We start from the raw sequence: 19,973 nt of genomic DNA on the forward strand, positions 1-19,973 counted from the left end.
GTTATGGAATACCTAGAGACGCAAGGCAAGATAGGTCCTAGCCAACATGGTTTTGTGAAGGGAAGACCCTGCCTGACCAACCTATTGGAGTTTTTTGAAGAAATCACAGGTAGGGTGGATAAGGGAGAGGCGGTAGATGTTGTGTATTTAGACTTTCAAAAGGCCTTCAACAAGGTGCTGCATAAGAAACTGATCAAAAAGATGAGAGGTCATGGAATTACAGGTAGGATAACAGCACGGGTGGAGCATTGGCTGGTTGGCAGGAAGCAAAGGGTGAGAATAAAAGAATCTTGTTCTGGTTGGCTACCAGTTACTAGTGGTGTTCCACAGGGGTCGGTGTTGGGGCCGCTTCTTTTTACCTTGTACATTAACGATTTGGATGATGGAGTAAATGGTTTTGTGGCTAAGTTTGTGGATGACACCAAGATAGGTGAAGGAGTAGAGAGTATTGAGGAGACAGGAAGGTTGGAGACCTAGATAATTTAGGAGAATGGGCAAGGAAATGGCAGATGAGATTCAATGTTGAGAAATGTGCAGTTGTACACTTTGGAAACAGAAATAAACGGGCAGATTATTATCTAGGAGGAGCGAAAATTCAAAGTACAGAAGTACAAAGGGACTTGGGGGTACTCGTGCAGGATACCTTAAAGGTTAACCACCAGGTCGGATCGGTGGTAAAGAAAGCAAATGCTATGTTGGCATTCATTTCGAGAGGTATAGTGTATAAAAGTAAGGAAGTGTTGATGAGGCTCTACAGGGCACTAGTGAGGCCTCATAGGGAATACTGTGCAGAGTTTTGGGCCCCATATCTTAGGAAGGATGTGCTGATGTTGGAGAGGGTTCAGAGGAGATTTATGAGGATGATTCCTGGAATGAAAGGGCTTACATATGATGAACGTTTGTCGGCTCTTGGACTGTACTCACTGGAGTACAGAAGAATGAGAGGGGACCTCATAGAGACATTTAAAATGTTGAAAGGACTGGACAGAGTAGATGTGGTCAAGCTGTTTCCCTTGGTGGGTGAGTCCAGGATCAGAGGGCACAATCTTAGAATTAGAGGGTACAGGTTTAGAACAGAGATGAGGAGAAATTTCTTTAGCCAGAGGGTGGTAAATTTGTGGAATTCCTTGCCATGTACAGCAGTGGAGACCAGATCATTGGAGGCGTTTAAGGAAGAGATATATAGATATCTAAATAGTCGGGGTATCAAGGGATATGGGGATAAGGCTGGAAATTGGGGTTAGAATAGAGTGGGTTTTTTTGCGCCCCCTCCCCCAATTTCTCATTTCTTTTTCTTTTTTCCCTTTTCTTTGGAGCAGACTCAATGGGCCGAATGGCCTACTTCTGCTCCCTTGTCTTGTGATCTTGCGAACCTTCCCTATCCATGTACCTGTCCAAATGTCTTTTAAGTGTTATAATTGCACCTGCCTCTTATCACTTCCTCTGGCAGCTCATTCCATATACCCACCACCCCTTCTGTGTGAAATACTTGCCCTTTTAAATCTTTCCCCTCTCACCTTAAACCTATGCCCTTTAGTTTTAGACTCTCTCATGCTAGGAAAACCGGCTCTGACAAAATAACTATGAGAGTACATTTCCAAGATCAGCTCTGCAGGAGTCTTGCCCTTCTTGTAAGGCTAGGTATTGACAGTTACCTATTTAAGATGGGGACACAAAGTCCAAACTGAAACTTCTCCTTATCCCAACCACAAATGTAATTTCAACCAAATGACGACAGCAAACTGATCCCACTAGCAAACACACACACATGTAGATAATGACCAAAGAGAGGACTGAGCAAAAATCCAATACCTTCCCACTTGGCTAGTTTTCTAATCCCCACGTACCAACACTTTGCACCCCAGCAAAATTCAGTGTTTGAAATGACGAGGAGGGAAGGATGTCATTATGTGTTTGCATTTCTAAAGTACAATTGAAACACACAAGTGAAATTTTTAATTGTGCTGATTCCACTCTAGGAAACACTTTAAACGAAAGTCCAAATAAAAAATACTACTAATAGTGGAAATCTGAAACAAAACAAAAATTGATGGAAATACTTTGCAGGTCAGACAGTATCTAAGGCAAAAGAAATAGAGTTAATGTTTCATGCTGAGGATCTTGCATCAGAACTGGTAAAAGTTAGTTAAGTCAGGTTTTAAGTTGCAGAGAAAAGGGTGAAGGGCTCAAAACAGAAAGGTTGAAGTGTAAGGAGATAAGAAACAGGAGAAGGGCATTTGGGGTCTCCAAGCCTACTCTGCCATTCAACAAGATGATAGCTGATTTTCCACCTTAAACATCATTTACTTGCCTGATCCCCATTCCTCTCGATTCCTTTAACATCCAGAAATCTATCAATCTCTGTTCTGAACACAACAATGACTGAGACTCCATAACACTCCAGGGCAGAGAACATCAAGGATTTGTCACCTACTGAGTGAAGAATTCTCTCCTCATTTCTATCATAAATGGCCTAACCCTTATTTTGAGTTTGTCAACTCGTGTTCCAGACTTCTCAGTCAGGGGGATTTTCCTCTCCATATCTAGCCTGTCAAACCCTCTATGAATTTTGGCATGCTTCAATGAGATCACCATTTATTCTTCTAAACTGTAGAGAATGAGGGCCTAAACAACTCAAATCTCTTCTCATGTGACAAGCCCATCATCCCAGGAGTCAGTTAAGTGAATCTTCATTGCACTCCCTCGACAGCAAGTATATCCTATTTTCAGGCAGGAGAGATTGAATGGTCTAGTGGTGATGGAATAGGCTGGTATAGACTAATGAATAGCAAAAGACATGTCTGCACTTGAAGGTGGGGGTTGGTATAAATTGGAGAAGATGAATGAAAGCTGAAAAACTGTGAAAGCTGGAGAAGTGAGATACAAGACTGATTATCTGAAATTGCTGAATTCAGCATAGAATCACAAAGGCCTTGATGTGCCTGGTCAGAAGATGACGTGATGTTGTTCAAGCTTACATTGAACTTTGTTGAAATAGTGCCAGGGACCAAAAACAGAGAGTCAAAATAAGAATAGGATAGAAAATTCATAGTAACAGCTAACTCAAGAGTTTGAGGTTACAGAAAATGAGCAATTCTAGTGTATTATCTCCAACATTTGGATAGTTTTTCTCCCTTCTTCTGGCAGCCTACCACCCACTTTCATGTCTCCATCACCACCTTTGTTATTCAATCTCTCCTGCTCTTCAGCTATCAGAAACCGCCCCTTTAGTTCCCTCCGTCTCTTCCCTCTTTCTCTGCTTCATCTCTATATTTTCCCAATTCTCATGAAAAGTATTCAACTAGAAACGTTACTCTGAGATGCTGCTTGACCTACTGAGTATTATTTGATCCCATATCAAAAGCATTTGCAGGATTCTTTTAGAGGAATGGATTGTTTTAACATAGTGCACAGCTTTTTACTTAACCAATTGAGAATAGCTGACAACCAGACAATCTCAATCTCAAAATCCAAGAGGAGAATTAGTTTGCAAAACTAAAATAATCAATTTTTATAATGAGAAAAAGACAACAAACCAAATCAATAGTTCAACTAATATAAGGGCATAATGCAGAAATTGGACTCCATTGCCTAGTCATTAAATAAATACATTTCTAAATCTTACTGATTTGACATTGCAAGACCAAGTGTCTAAATGCTAGTCTCAAGGTAACATTCCAAAATAGTTTTTAAAAAATTAATTTACTTACCGTAAAAGAAACAACCAAAACAAGTTAGCAGCTGATGCACAATTAGTTTATAAGGTAGCAAAATGGAAAAAGAAAGCAATTAGTTTCACTCCAGTTTTTCTTCAACCATATAAGCCCCAATAAATAAACACCAAGATAAATGTTCCTACTTAAAGAATTGTTTATCAAAATTAACAGAGTGCAACAACAAATCCAGGAGAATAGGTGATATTTTTCCAAGTTTGATCATGAGATTTCTTTTAAGCAAAAATGTGGGGGAAGGGAACAGAGTTTTAACTTACACAGCACTATTCTGTTCAAAAAAAAATCCACAGCTCTAATGAAATGCATATAATATTAAAAGATTTTGGGGAAAAATGATGAAAACCATTTTAAAACAAAATTTTCTTTTAAAAAATCTGAAGGATTCCTGATATATTCTTTTATTCATTGCTTAATTTTTAGGACTGCTTCATGTCACCTGCATAAATATATTTTTGACGAGTGAACAGAGCCTATAATTAAACAATTCATATTGCTTACACTGCAAATGCTCTAGGGCAATGTTCTTACATCACAAGCACCATAAAATTGAAATTCACAAAAACTGCAGTCAGTAAAGTTACATATCTTGTTCTCTGTGCTGGATATGCTGGAATGAGATCAACTATCTGATGAAATTTGTCACCACACAAACTGGCCACCACAACCTACCTTCCAAAATTACTAATACTGAGGATCCAATGGCATAAGGGAACAATTTTGTAAAATATTAAAAATGTTCCAGTCTTCACTTCTGAGTCACTTAAAATATTTTGTGTGACAGTTAACATAAAGCCTACAAGCAGGAATGTTGTTTGTTATTTATAGCAATCTTAAAGACTGCATGGTAAAAAATTTAAAAAAAAATACATTTGGGTTTTTCTGAAACCAGAGCAAAGGATTTCACTATTAATAAGGACCTTTGTTTCTTTCAAAATATACATACGTAGCATCAGACTCTACAAAATTAGATACCTGCAAAAAAAAACTAATCATTAATGAAGAAAGGTTAAAATAGTAATGGAAACCATATCCTTGAGACAGAAGTTGCATCCTTATTTTACTTTGATTCGTAGATACATGCCTAGCACTATGAAGCACTATTCAGTATTCATAAACTACGACTACCGCATAATCCTAAACCAACTGCATTACATATAAAATGAAACAGGCATCACAACTTGTCCTGACTCCAGGAATGTTAACATTACCCACCACCAGCACCTCCTCCAACAAATAAATAATTGCCATTTATAGAAACATTTTGGTTTGTGAATTCAGTGTATCTTGGGTAAATATGCAAGATTTCACAGTAAGGTGTTCTTACATCAAAGAATTGTACATTGAAATGTGCGTTGAGCTTGTATAGATGTAGTTCCAGACCCTGACAATTATTCCATGCAAACTGCAGCACTGTATTAGAACAATGTTAAAAGTGCTGACTGTAACAAATACCAGGATACATTACATGCCCTGCTCTTGGGAATGCCAAGGACATTCCCCTGTTTGAATTCTGGTCAGCATTAGACTGACAGGGCCTGTACAAAATACAGATTATACTTCTTCAATAACAGAAATTAAATTCATTTACAGTGAAATATTTGAAGGCACTGTATCCACACTTCAGAACAAAACTTGTGTTATATAGCAAAACTATTTTAAATTAAGACAGTAAAACAGAACTAGAGAATGAACACTGAAATCAGTGAAAAATATATTTAAAAGTTATTCCAGAAAGAAAGAGTAGCAACTGTTTGGAATAATCTATAGTCCGATTTGAAGGTGATAGGAAACTTTGTCTTCTGGGAGACCCAAATAAACAGAAATGGGAGTAATCCATGAAATAATGAATAAATGAAGTAATCAGAAAGTGATTAATGTGTGGGAGAAGAGTGCATAGGTTTAAAGTGAAGAACAAGAGGTTTAGTTAGGAAAATTATTTTCACTCAGAGGGTGGTTAGAAGCTGGAATGAACTGCCCAAGAACTTAGTTGAGGCAGGTACTCTTGCAACATTAAGAGGCATCTGAACACGCATCTGAATTGCCAAGGCATAGTAAATTATGGACCAAGTGCTGGTAAACGGGATTCGTATAGATGTGTACTCGAAGGTTGGCATATTCATGGTGGGCCAAAGGATCTGTTTCTATACAATATGAGTTTATGTTATGCTTAAAGAACGTCACTGTGAATATTTAAGAAAGATCAAAAGAATATTAGTTCTCCCAGTGTCATTGTACTGATGTGAAAGCTGCAAGGAGGATTGATTAATTTGAAATATCCTGCAGAAGTTTTCTCAAAATCCCACAGACAAAGAAAGAGAACCAGCCATTCACTCATGGACAAAATAAGGATTATCTGCTTCTTTGATGCAATAATGCCCAGCAGAAATGATATATTTTGGACATGCAACGCGAGATGACGGAAAGGAAAATAATCATGATTGGTAAAGTACAAGAAAACAGAAGATTAAAAAAAAGGAATAGACGGGATCAAAGAAGCCCTAGTTCATCTCTACAGCAGCTTCAAAATATTGTTTGTCATAAGTTGCCTTTGAGAGAGCCGTTGGGTCTCAGACATTACTATGGAAGCTTTGTCTGTTCTTACACTGATAGTGAGTGACCACTTCCATGGTGTAATGCCTAAAGCAAGGGCAACCCCAACATTTCATCTTTATCTAATCTTAGAAACATTCCCAACAAGACTTTCTAACAAGCATCATTGATTACAAGGCTCAGACTGTTGAAATACCAGTCATTCCATTATTACTGCCCATGAGTAACTGAATTACTTATCACATTTCATAGGAATTCAAGGAGCAAACAAAAACATTATGAACTATGGGCACATGTGAAGGTTCATTGGCCCACCACCACTGGCAAAACTGCCCTTTAAGATACTCTCCCCTTCCTTATACTTGTAGTTATACAAACTGCTCCCTGAGCCCCACTCAATGCTTCATCACTACAGCAGTGCAGAGATCAGCCATGGAATCACTATTTTTACATTTTATAAAGTTAAGACCATTTTTAATGGAGGTCAAAGCATAGACTTGGCAAAGAATATTTTCTTTACAGTAAACTGGATTTAAAAATTGAATAAAATATCAAACAATCCAAAAGGCACCTGTATTAAGTGGAGGGCCAAAGAAAAAAATCAGCTTTTCAATCTGCCCAAGAGAGCTCCTTCAGGGTTCAATGCAGATTTTAAACCATTCTATTTTCAGTTGATGTCATTAGAATTTAACACGAGCCAAGTCAATTCTCAGCAGAGCTCTGCACGGTATTCAGTGCCAGTTAATCTAATGCAGGGATTGCTCTGGCCATCCTCCAATTTGCAAATTACTAACACTGGCCTTTATGTGGCTAAATATATTTTCGTATGGCTAGAAAGCTAGTGAATAAAAGCTCTGTGTAGCTGCATCAACAAGTTTAATATGAAGACATCTGAACTTCGCTGACTGTCTAGTTTCATGAACTATTAATATTTGCTTCATGTAACTATTTTCCACCAATGAGTAATCATCCTAAATACCCTACAATCAGCTCTAAATCTCTGAACTTATAAAGACTCTGATATTTACTTCAATCTGCAAATCAATTCCTAACTGATTTTTAAATCCATTGATAAATCTTTTAGAACACAGAACTATGACAACCATGAAATTTATTCTTCTAAAACCTAGGATGCGTATGGTAAAGTTGGCAGCAAACTGCAACCAGAAAAATAAAAGTTTTTATGTGATGTTTATAATTAAAGTGGAGAATTAAATATGGGTGGATGGAGAGCGTTGCAAGAAAAATCATATCGCTCCGAAGTGAAGCACAGCAAAAGTAGTTTGGGAATCACCATTCTAAAATACTTCTGAAGAGGATTCCAAGTTTGAATTGCTTGTGAACAAATGACTGAAGCTGCAGAATAGCACTCAATTCAGAGATCCATGTGGATCAATGGTAAATAACTGACTGGTATGTTATTAGCTTTGTCAACTCTACCACTGATTCTGTGTTGTCAGATGTTTGCTGATCTCCATTCGTAGATGAGCCAAAATTTCCCCTTTGATTGACTTCAGTTGCCACCACAAACTTCTAACTTCTCCCTAGGGTCTAATATGGTGAGTATACAAGACTATTTGTATACTCACCATATTAGACCCTGGGCTGCAATTCCAACATCTACAGAACCATCTACTTGCACCTTTTAAGTATCACCTATCTCAATGACTTACCAATTCCAATGTTTTTTTTCTTATTGACTCCCATCTTCTATCCTCTAAAAACTTAAGCTCAATACAAAACTCAACTGCTTTACCCCAAATTGAAACAACTCCTATTCACTCATTATCCCTTTGCTCGCTGACCAATGATAGCTTGGTGTTCACCAAAAGCTCCCATCTTTGGGGAACAATGTGCAAATATCATTACATTCAAATCCCTCTATAGCCCAGAGAAACAAAGGACTGTAGATGCTGGAATCTAGATGAAAAACACAAGGATGCTGGAGGAACTCAGCAGGCCAGGCAGCATCCGTGGAGAAAAGCAGGCAGTCAACGTTTTGGGTCAGGACCCTTCTTCAGGACAGAAGGGTCCTGACCCGAAACGTTGACTACCTGCTTTTCTCCACAGATGCTGCCTGGCCTGCTGAGTTCCTCCAGCATCATCGTGATTTCCCTCTATATCCCAACTGCTCCCCATCTCTGTAACCTCCTCCAACACTAGAAACCTTTGCCGACTAGAAATTGATCAGAGCCTGTGAAAGCACATTAGTCAGTTGGTTCATGACATGCCCACAAACATTTTGTTTGTGGCCCAACGCTGGGAAATTCAGTAGCTCACCAGACCACAGGTGTCTCATGCTATTGAATTAACTTTATACGAGGAAAGACTTTCTAACCCCACGTGAAGAAAATCCAGAAGTCTGGGTCTGCTGCCACGTTTAGCATTTTAGGGGGGCAGGGGAGGATGAGATGCTAGAAAATAGAGAACCGTCTTGGGAGGAAAAAATCCAAGGCCAGGGGTTAGCAACACAAGAGACTGCAGATGCAGGAATCTGGAGCAACAGGGTTTCGACCCAAAACTTCAACAATTCCTTTCCTCCCACAGATGCTGCTCGACCCACTGAGTTCTTCCAGCAGATTGTTTGTTACTCCACGGGTTAGTGACCATTGGTAATTAAAAGCTTGGCATGAGGGTTGAGTGTGCAGTTTGTCATTTGGTGGGGTTGGAGGGAAGTGGGGAGGTTTGCTATTTATACTCAGTGAGGTGGGAGTCTGTGGTTGATAGATACTGTTCAGTGCAGGGAGGTGATGGTGTCACTGGATCAGTGTGTCTTGAGGGATGGTTGGCACAAATTGAGAGTGAAGGGAATGAGTATTGGTATTATTTTGGGGCGGGGGGGGGGGGAAGAGAAGGGAGATTGCCAAGGGGAGTCCCCACTGAGGTAGAGGCAGATAATTAGATGTAAACTAGTGGAAGAAGCCATACCAGAATTCTCTTTCCAACATTACACAAAGATGTGCCTTTAATTAACAATGAAGCAGTACTCACAGGCACTGTGAAGGCCAACTTTTGCACAAGTGGGCTGCAAATGGCTCACGAGGGTCTTGAAGAGAAGGCAAAAAATGCACATGACATTATGTTTTCACAGAGTTCATTAAAATGTGCCACTTTGGGAACCAATATGTTGGTATATATTTCTCCAAGCATGTGTCTAATTTGGTACTTCTTCCTTTAGCTATCTAGATCTTACTCTGGAATTCTCTTCCTAAACATCCTTACATCTCTCTTTTCCTTTAAGATTCTTAAAGCCTACATCTTTTACCAAGATGTTGATAATTTATCCTAATGAAGACACGGAGCAGCTTGCAAAATGTTATCACATTAGAAACATAGTATTAATGAAGGTTGTCGTGGAGGGCATGTTGAAGTTTTAGGTTTGAAACAAAATCAGTGGCAAGTTAGCCAACATCAGAGCTGCAGAAGTGATGAAAGTAGTATTCAAGCACCTCAGGGCTAGATTAGCCAAAAATACCATGCTGAGCTTCTAGCGGAAATCCTTATGGCAGCATTATAACTTATTCATCAAGTAATCTACTAATCAAATTTACTAGTCAAGTATATACATCCAGAATGGTCACGTGCCAGTTTCATTCTGGCCCATTCCAAAGTCCCTTGTATGACCACAGGAATGAATAGGGTGATCCTATTCGACTGCTGCTGGGATAAGCGGATTTATTTTAGTTGGGTATATCCAGTAGGATGTCTTTACTAATTCTGATCTCTAATTCTTCTGACAATTTTAACTTGCTGGACCAAGTTTAAAAAAATGTACCTCTAGGTCGATAGGACAAAGGATTTTGGCGAGATTATGCATGCAACATATTAAATACACAGAAATTCAGCACGTTCAGATTATTATCTAAAGTTTGGATTGAAAATTCGCGATGATGACGACGACTGTGGACAGCCATCTGACTTGACAAAACAAATTAATGTTGAGTACAGGGCTGGTGGATCTTGGGAGCTAAGGTACTCATTCTTAAAACATTCTCTTTCCAAACCTTAACATACATTTAACTTTGGGAAAATGACTACAAAATCCAAAACTTAATTCATGTTAAAGAAGTGTAGATAAAATAAACGTTTCATACGAGTCACCCTCAGAAGTGGTTTGGATCATCAATGTGGCCATTACCATGAAAAAATTGTGCACCATTGTACCAGGACTACTGGCTCAAGGCTCTGCCAGATCTTTGAAAGAAGGGTCACTATGGTCACACATCCATTCATTCCTCCCACCCCACACTCCCCTACCTAACCTTGCAAGTAAGTCCTCTTCAAGTAAATACCCAATTAAATTTTGAAAGTTCCTATGGAATCTGCTTCCATTATTTAATTGGGGAGTGTATTCCAGACAATGAAAAACTGTGAAGAAAGTTCTTATTTTCCCAAAAACAATTTGATCCTAATAATTTTGCTAAAATTAATGATTTCTAGTCATATCCACTTAGCAGGGGAAACAGTTTCTCCAGCAAACTTCATCAAAAGCATTAAAATACTATGATCCCAAATAAAGCAGAATAACAGTTCTTCATTAGAATAAACATTGACTTGATGGTGTTCTGTTCCTGGCAGCTGCATTTCACAGTACTGACATTATCTGCTCCAATGATTTCAATGCAAATTGTCTTAAGGTAAGATTCAGCCTGTAAGTAGATGGTCAGTAAATAGAACAGTACAATAAAAAGTTAGGAAGCTGAAATTTAAAAAAAAGTTGAAACTTAAAGGTACTTCACAGACGTACACTTCAAATCAGGAGGTAATTTTCAAGCTTCCTAAATCAAGAGTCAACGCGTCACCTCACCATGGTAACTTCCTCTGTCCTCAACTGCTGAAAAACTGCAAAATCTTCACAACTTTCACAAGGGAGCATTTGGAATGCTTTAGTGCAGCCTGGTCAACAAACTTTGTTGACTGTTGCACTACTTCTGACTCATATTCACATGGACATATAAAAACACACACAAAAAGCCTAAATGCAGTGGCAATAGGGGAACTTGAAAAAGTTCAATCTTGCATGCAAGCTTCCATTGGTTACAAGTTTCCCCCTTTCCAGTCCTCAACCTTGCCTCTATGTACTTGCATGCATTTATAAAGTATTAACTTAACAAAATAGCTCATTGCCTTTTTATAATGCTAAACCAAGGGCAGTTACAACATGCACAAATTCAATAACAACTTTCAATCGCCAGCATTAATGCCATAAAACATTCCAAGGGACTTCACAAGAGTGTAACCAGACAAATAGACACCAAGCAAAAACGGAGACAAAGGAGCTTGGCCAAAGGGCAGGTTTTAAGAAGAGTCTGAACAGAAGATAAGAGACATAGAAAAATGAAATTACTTGGGGAGCAAATTCCAGAGCTTAAGACCTAAGCAGTTGAAGAAATGGCCACCACAGGTGGATAAAGGAGGAGCAGATGGAGAAGAATCCAAAGCTGGAGAAATTTGAGAGTTTTCAGAGGATTAATGCAAGTTAGAGATGGGGAGTAGTGGAAAAAAAAAGAACCAAATATGAGAAGGAAAAAGTTTGCATCTAAATATTTGATGCTGATCAGCCAATGTAGTTCATAGATGAAAAGGGTCAAGTGCAAATTAGTACATGGACAGTGCCATTTTAGGTGAACCAAAGTTTATGATGTGTAGTAGATGTGTGTATGAAATCGCAATTTTATTCCTGTAATTTCAGGATCACATCAAAACACCCTTATCATGTGTGATAATTACATATCAAAAAGCAGAAGTGCAAAAAGGAACTTAGTCTGAAAACAGAACTTTTATCACAGTGGTGGTTGAGAGTTACTATTGAATACACAATATCCTTTGAACTGTCAACAGATGACATCATATACTATGCAGCACTAAAACTACATTAGATCACGTGCCAAACTGAACAAAGCAAATATCCACAAGACCATTACTATTATTGTCAGTTATAAATGGAAATAAAATGTTTTACTGCTTCATTGAAATTTGATGGGAATCACAATGACTTGCTACATTTCCCAATGTACTTCCCAATGTAAAGACTTACGATGGTCAACTCTGCAATCATGTTTTATTACGTCAACATATTATTAGACATAAAGGTCTTGAAATCAAGGTACATTATTCACTAAATTATCTACTATCGATACATACTAGTCATGTACTCACAGTCAAATATTCAACATTCTAGATCACATTGTCTAAACTGTACTAAGGCACAAGACTTTATCATCCCTGCCAAGTTTCATTGGTGCCATGGAGACTGCATCCTCCCCTTCAAGCTGCCACTTTCTTGTGTTGAAAGCACTTATTCCCTGCATATATTCTCTATTGTGATACTAGTCAACCACAAAAACTTTATTTACACTATATAGCACCTTTAAAGCAGTAAAACATCGCAAGGTGCTTCATAGAATTTGATGCCATGCCACATAAGAAGTTATTAGGAAAGACGGCCATAACATTGGTCATAAGAAATAGACTGTAATGAGTCTTAAAGGAGGTATTTAAAGAGAAGGAGAGCTTTAGGGTAGAAATTATCTCAACATATGAAACTATGGCATGGCAGCGATTAACTCGTGGTTGCACAAGAGGCTGGAATTGGAGGAACACACATCTTGTGGGGGTGCAGGGTTAGAGAAAGATCCAGTAATAGTACAAGTCAGGGAGTACTTCGAAATAATAATCAGAATTCCAAAATTGCCCATCATTAAAAATAAAAAAAAAATCAGATGCTGAAATAAAAACAGATAATGCTGGAAAGACAACAGGTCAGGCAACGACTGTGGAAAGAAAAACAAAATTAATGCTTCACGTCAAAGAGCCTTCATCAGAACTGTTCTAATGAAGAGCCTTTATCCTGAAATATTAATCCTGTTTCTCTATCCACATATGCAGACTAAGGATTGAATGGTTCTAATCTTCAGAGTTAATGGGAAAGCATTTAACCCATTGTAACTGCAGAACAACCTCAGTAGTCAAACAGCAATATACAGACTACGTTTACATTTGTGTGTGCTTAGAGACTAAATTCCAGGCCATCATTGACTCATTCACTGATGCATACAAGATGATGGCTCTTACACTCAACATCCACAACATAAAAGTCCTCTACCAACCTGCCCCTGCTGCCAGCATACTCTTGGTTGATTGAGGAAAATTGTATTTGAACATCAAGATCTCAGACCTAGGACAAAACTCAGGGTCCACTGAGTAGCAGTGATCCTGCCTTTTGTTTTTGGCTCCAAATTCCAGAATCTGCAGTCTCTTGTGTCTCCATACTGCCCTTCTATGTGTTTCTGAGACCTGGACCACAAACAGCAAGCACCTAAAGGCACTGGAAAAATACCACCAATGTTGTCTCCAAAAGATCCTCCAAATTCACTGGAAAGTTATGCAAACAAATGTCAGTATCTTCTCCCAGGTCAACATCCCCAGCATTCAGACCCTAGTTATACTCAGCTGGATATACTGGGCAGGCCTTACCAAACTCCTGAAACAAACATTATCCTACCATGGAAGATGTTACCAAACAAACAGAGAAGTTCTCAAGGACGTGCTCAAAGCCTCCTTGAAGAAATGCAACATTCCACTGACTCTGAGCATCCCTGGCCTACAATCACTCAAAGTGGAGGAGGAACATTTGGTATGGTATTGAGAACCTTGAGTCCATGCATCAAGAACACAATAAAAGCCCTGCACAGGCAGTGAAAGGAGCACACCACCTCATAAACCACCCACCCACCTGCCTGCCTGCCAGGCACCTCCTTCCACACCTGTGAGAGAGTCTGTGGAGCCTCCTCAGAACCAAAGCGGAAGCAAGTCATCATTAATCCCAAGGGACTGCCAGAAAAACAGCTGTGGTCCAGCTCTCATCTCCTTAGGCAGTGACTTGAATTGAGAATGATATGCTTCCACTACAGTTCTGTGGGTTCCGTTTTGACTTATGAGTCTCGTGTAAGGTCGGCAGATTTGTCACACATGGGACACATGGAGTTTGCTGGGATGGCCAGAGAGGGAGTTTGGGATGTTGTGTTGTCCTTCCACTATTTGACCTTGCTTCCACAAGCCCTTCACAAGTTTCTCCACCAATTCCAACGATACTGGGCTGCCAACTGCCATGAGTCAGTGAGGATGACAAACTTTAAGGAGATTCTGAGGAAATATTTAGTGTTCTATCTGCACTCCCAGGAATCACTTGTTGCGAAAGATTTTGGGGTAGAGTGCTTAGTTCCAATGTTGAGATATTGGACAGAATGTCTCGTACATTGGAGCTGGTTGAGTTTCACTAGAGCTTCAAGGCTGGAGAGGGTGGCCTGGGAGAGAACACTGACATTGGTCTGTCTATCCTGCCAACAGAGGATTTTGCAAAGGGAGCAATGGCAATACCTATCGAGTGCTTTGAGGTGCTGCCTGTAGGTTGTCTGTTACTCCACTGCATACAGGACAAAATGGATCAGCAGACCATTAGCTTGGTGCTGGGTATGACATCTTGGGCATCAAACCCTATTTCCCCTCAGCTGACTTAAGGCTGTGGTGGCGCAGTGGAGACAATGGTTAATTTTGGTAATGCCTGCCCTCACAGAGTGACTGATCCACGATGACCAGGGTATTATCATGGATTTTGGTTGTTAGCAGGATTAGGCCACTCAGCCCCTCAAGCATGTTCTGCCATTCATCAAGATCATGGCTGATCTACTTCAAACATAAATTTTCTACCCTATCTCCATATCCCTCGATGTGCAGAATTCTGTTGATCTCAGTTTCAAATTCAATCAATAACGGAGTCTCCACAGCCCTCCTGAGTAGTGAATCCCAAAGCCTTTCTTCCCTACCATTCCAATCCATCCCTATAATACAACATGATGACAAATAACTTGGCACCTGTGACAAACAATGTACCTCACTAGACTGAAAACTTATTATGAACATTAGATTAGGTTTTTGAATTTAAAAAAATAAATTGTCTCAAATCCAAGAAACCTGTACAAAAAACCCAGCATTGTTTACTTGTGTGTTAGTACCTGGATAACGGTCTAACCCAATGTGATTTTATTTAAGTGTAGACAAGGCTACACAAACACTAACAGTGACTGCTGTTGTCATTATTCATGTAATGCTTAGTTAATGCAAATTTATGCAACTCCTGTTCATAAGGTTATACAAAGAAATACTAGTTTCTGCACAGTTTCATTCTAACATATTTAAGCATACAGTACGTAGTTTCTAGATTGGTGGTGTGTTTTAGCCTGTTGCATAAAATATGCATCACAGCTTGTTTGCCCAGATCAACTGTTCTTCGTGAGGCTCTAATATTGCTCACTCTTTATACAGAATGATTGATCACAAGTACAATGTTCCCACTTACAAAATGTTCCTTTGTACAATTCCATGCACAGCATGTTGGAAGGAGGGTGGACATCTCATGTACACGCAATATTCCCACCTCATTTAGAGAAGTTCCCTCTGGGGATCATTACAGGCAAAATCTGGAATCTTCAGATGTGGTAGTCACATGACACCATACTTTTCACTGATACCCCCTGGGCGAGTCACGAAATAGACAGACTTATCAGCATGGATAGCCGGAATAATTCTAAAGGGCACTGTAAGGTCAATGCTGTATGATCTATATTTAGCACATCTACTATTCAAAAACTTGTATATTTTCCTCCGTCCAAGGCTATCAGTTATATACACTTATTTCTCTCGCTTTACTATTGATAACTAGTAGAGTTTACAGTACTCTTTTTACATCTGCAGTTTTATAAAGTACAGTAAAAAAAGTATTTATACAGATGTGTGATTGCAAACAGCTGTTCTGCCACAAAGAACTGCTAATAACCAATTATTAACACACCAGTTTAAAGCATCTTTAAAAAAAGGTACCAAGATGGATCCAGCGCCAAACAGTAATAATTCAAAATATATGCTGTCATTAATGACATAACTCTTCCAAAATGGAAAAACAATGTAATACCAGCACTGGGGCTTGGCCCAAGGGTCCTGTGGCATCTGGCTGCATTTTCAGTAAAACGTGGAAACACAATGATTTGGAGCTAGCATCTGGAGTCACTGTCATAGCATCAAAAAGATTGTACAGTTCTGCCTCTACATATTTCCACTCACGTAATCCAGGTTTACATCGAAAATTCCTAATTTAAATTATCAATTGTGAATAGAACTGTACTTCTGGAAATTTAATGGTTGTTTCCACTTTGGATGAATACTTTTGAATCACAACGTGTGATTTCTTATTCTTCTACAGCTACCGAAACAACAAACCTCGCATCGTAGCCAGAGTTACCGGCTCCACACACAGCGTCAACCATCGACCGGAGTCACTGGCGATATTATTTTTAGTCGTACGAAGCACGGGTAAACTTGGTTCGCTGGCGGTATTCCTGCTAGAAACAGCGATCTGTTCCACTGGAACCAAATACATTTACTCCCCCTTACAAAAGGGAAAAAAAACTAGTTCCAGGTATCTTTCCACCTCCAGAGAATTCGTGTAAAGATTATATTTCGAAGTGAAGAGTTCGAGCTTAGGTTACTTGTGCAAGTTTGAGAGAAAGAGAATGCAGCATAAAGAAGCAATGCTCCCGAACCCCTCCAACACCAGAGCCTCTCAGTTGCTCGCACTATTTTTACATCAACTCTAATGCAATGGTCGCTGCGAGTTCCGCCAGGGGAGAAATGGCTTGATGCCAATAATCCTTTCTCTAGGAATTCGGGGGGCTGGGGTGTGCAGAAGGCAAATACTCCAACACCAGCACCAGCACGAAGGAGGTCGAAACGCTTCGGGCCCTGGTGCTGCAGCGAAAACCCCGAGAAGGGACAGAGGCACAGCAGCAGCAACAACAAATGGCAACTCTTTAACCCTTTCCCAATCCACAAATGGCACTCACCCTCTGGGCGATTGCACTGCGTCCGCTGGCCCCCCAAGACGAGGACGGAGCCGCGTAGTCTTTCAGCAGTCGTCCACTGCACCGTGCTGCAGATTCGGAACTTGCCCAGGGAACTTTCTAAAACTTAACCTCCGCCATAACTAAACGAAAAAGTTGTCGCCTAGTGACATCATCATATTCCCCACTCGAACTGCTCACATACTCTGGCAACTGGTGTGATCACAGCTCGCTCACATTGCACTCTGCGTGGATTGCTAGGACGAACGTGTTGGCGATTAAATAAAAGAAAGTTAATTTTGAAGCTGTGTGTGTATGTGTGTGAGAATTGCTGGCGTTGCACGATGCAGACTCGCCCCTCTCTCTCTCTCTCTCTGCAAATATCTGCACTGATACATACACGGGAAAAAATATCGAATCACCCGCAGCCTTAAACTTTGAAGATAAAGTGAAAACAAGAACTCCGGTCTTTATGCTAAGTGTTGTTCCCGGGAACGAGATTATGGATTTGTTTTTCGTTTGGGAGCTTTGTTAAGGAGAACAAAATGCCGTATTTTTAGAAAGCGCTCAAACAATTGGGAAAAAAATAGATCAGATAGTGGGGAAAGGGCACCTAACAAAATAAAACTATTATTGGGATGGGTGTATTGTTAAATGAACAAATTAAAAGCTTTCTATTTGTTCTGCCGGTGTTGAAAGACTAGCGCCTTGGTGACGCCAAGCAGTTGAAACAAGATATTGGCTCTTGATGGTCCGGAATTACAGCCATGATCAGCACGTTACCGGGCGCACTGCAAATAGCAAGTGAAATTCCATGAAGGTCATTTGACGAACCAGCTCTGTTAGTTACCCAATGCAGTGTTGCAGAGCTAGGACATGTTTATTCTGTAATATCCAGACCACCTGATAACATCTAATATCAGTCCTTAAATGCTTGGAAAATGCCCAGTGAGACCAATAGAACAGATGGACACTCACGTAGTCAATTTAACTGAAGTACCGAAAAGATCCGAAAAAGCAGAAAATGCTGGGGGAGGAAACACTTAATGGGTTCAGTCAGCATCTGTGGAGAGAACAGACAAGGTAATGCTGCAGGTACAGTCCCTTTGTTCTGTGGAGTATTTCCAGTGCTTTTAAAGTAATGACATCATGTGCTGTGAGCCAAACTCCTCGGGTACCAGACTTCTTGTCTGATATTTCATTATTGCTTTTGTGAATCTGATTCTTTCACGACACCACCATCAATTTTGCAAGAAATACAATGTATCTAATCATCCTTAATATTCAGGGAATACAAGTCCATTTTTGATGGTATAACATACAGTCAAGACCAACTGTAGTCCATATGAAGACATCTTAGAGGGCAGGGGACAATTGGGATAGATCGTGCAGATACTTAGTATTGACAGAGGAGAAAGCTATTCAGCCCATTGGGTGCATGCTGGTTCCCAGCTGAGCAATCCCACCAATCCCATTCCTTCTTTATTTCCCCAGTAGCCCTGCAACATGTTCTCTCTCATATTCCCATCAATTTCCCTTTGATTCTTGATGAATGCCTGTCGGGATGAGAGATGAGCTATAGAGAATTGACAGCTGAGTGTTTTGGTGGCGGTGTTGAGAAGGAAATTGGGAAATGGTTTGTAATATCCAGTATGTTCTGCAGATTCATGAGCAGCCAGTAAAGCAGTACATGAATTAATCAAAACATTTTCAAAATATAGGTGTCATGGACAAGATCAGCATTTACAGCTAACATGCTCAAGCTACCTTCTGGAATTGCTGCAGTCCTTCTAATGAAGATATTCCCACAATGCTATTGGGTAGAGTATTCCAGGATTTAGTCCTGTGGATAAATAGAGAAAGAATTGTTTCTGTTGGTGGGTGATGGTATCGGTAGAACCTTAGGATAAGGAAAGAAATTTTTAAACTAAGAGCAATGGAACCTTGCAAAGTTTCACCACAAACAACTCTTGAAATTAAAAATTAGATCAATATTTAAAAAGGAATAAATACTTGAAAAGGGGACAGATGAGGTATTTTCAAGGAGGCATTCACTGAAAAAAAACATATTAAATTCTGTGCAATGTGGGGGCATTCTGACTAGAGTCATAGAGTTGTAAAGCACAGAAACAGACCCTTCAGCCCCTCATGTCTATGCCAACCTGTCTGGCCCATCAACTGCATTGTCCATATGATTCAAAGCCCTGCCTATTCAAGTGCCTGTCGAAATGCCTCTTAAACATATGTTTGTTTCCACCATCTCCTCTGACAGCACGTTCCAGACATCAACCACTGTAAAAAAAATTCCCCTCAAATCCCTTTTAAAACTCTTTCCTCTCACCCTAAACCTATTCCCTCTTGTTTTTGATACCCCTACCATGGGAAAAAGATTCTGACTATCTACCTTATCTATGCCTCTTATAATTTTATGTACTTCTGTCAGTTCACCCCTCAGTCTCCTTCACTCCAGGGCATACAAGTCCAGCCTATCTGATCTCTTCCCATAACTAAAGTCACGTAATCCAGGCGACATCCTGGTGAATCTCCTGTGCACTTTCTCCAGCACAATCACATCCTTCCTATAGTGTGGTAACCAGAACTGCACAGCCATACTCTGAATGTGGCCCTATGTTCCAATTGTTATATTCTATGCCCCGACCTATGAAGGCAAGCATGCCATTGGCCTTCTTCAATGCCCTATCTACCTGTGTTGTCACTCTCATGGAACAATGGACTTGAACCCTAAGGTCCCTCTGTTCATTATTATTCCTTAGCGCCCACCCATTTACTGCAT

The 19,973-nt window shown here is 39.8% G+C and overlaps 1 protein-coding gene across 3 annotated transcripts in view; it reads right to left on the bottom strand.

Moving 5' to 3' along the window:
- raf1b (Raf-1 proto-oncogene, serine/threonine kinase b) overlaps nt 1–17,451 on the bottom strand; it is a 69,805-nt gene extending 52,354 nt beyond the window's left edge. The window contains exon 1 of one of the 3 annotated variants that reach the window (XM_052017322.1): nt 17,183–17,451. Coding sequence is in view for 2 of the 3 variants with exons in the window: in XM_052017321.1 (XP_051873281.1) it covers nt 16,560–16,606 (47 nt within the window). In the remaining variant the exon portion in view is untranslated. Of the gene's footprint in view, nt 1–16,559 lie in introns of all 3 variants that reach the window. The other 2 variants (XM_052017321.1, XM_052017323.1) reach the window with 2 other exon arrangements.
- Nucleotides 17,452–19,973: the final 2,522 nt, after the last annotated feature.

The sequence above is a fragment of the Pristis pectinata genome, chromosome 6 (genome assembly GCF_009764475.1).
Source record: "Pristis pectinata isolate sPriPec2 chromosome 6, sPriPec2.1.pri, whole genome shotgun sequence".
NCBI lineage: Eukaryota > Metazoa > Chordata > Chondrichthyes > Rhinopristiformes > Pristidae > Pristis > Pristis pectinata.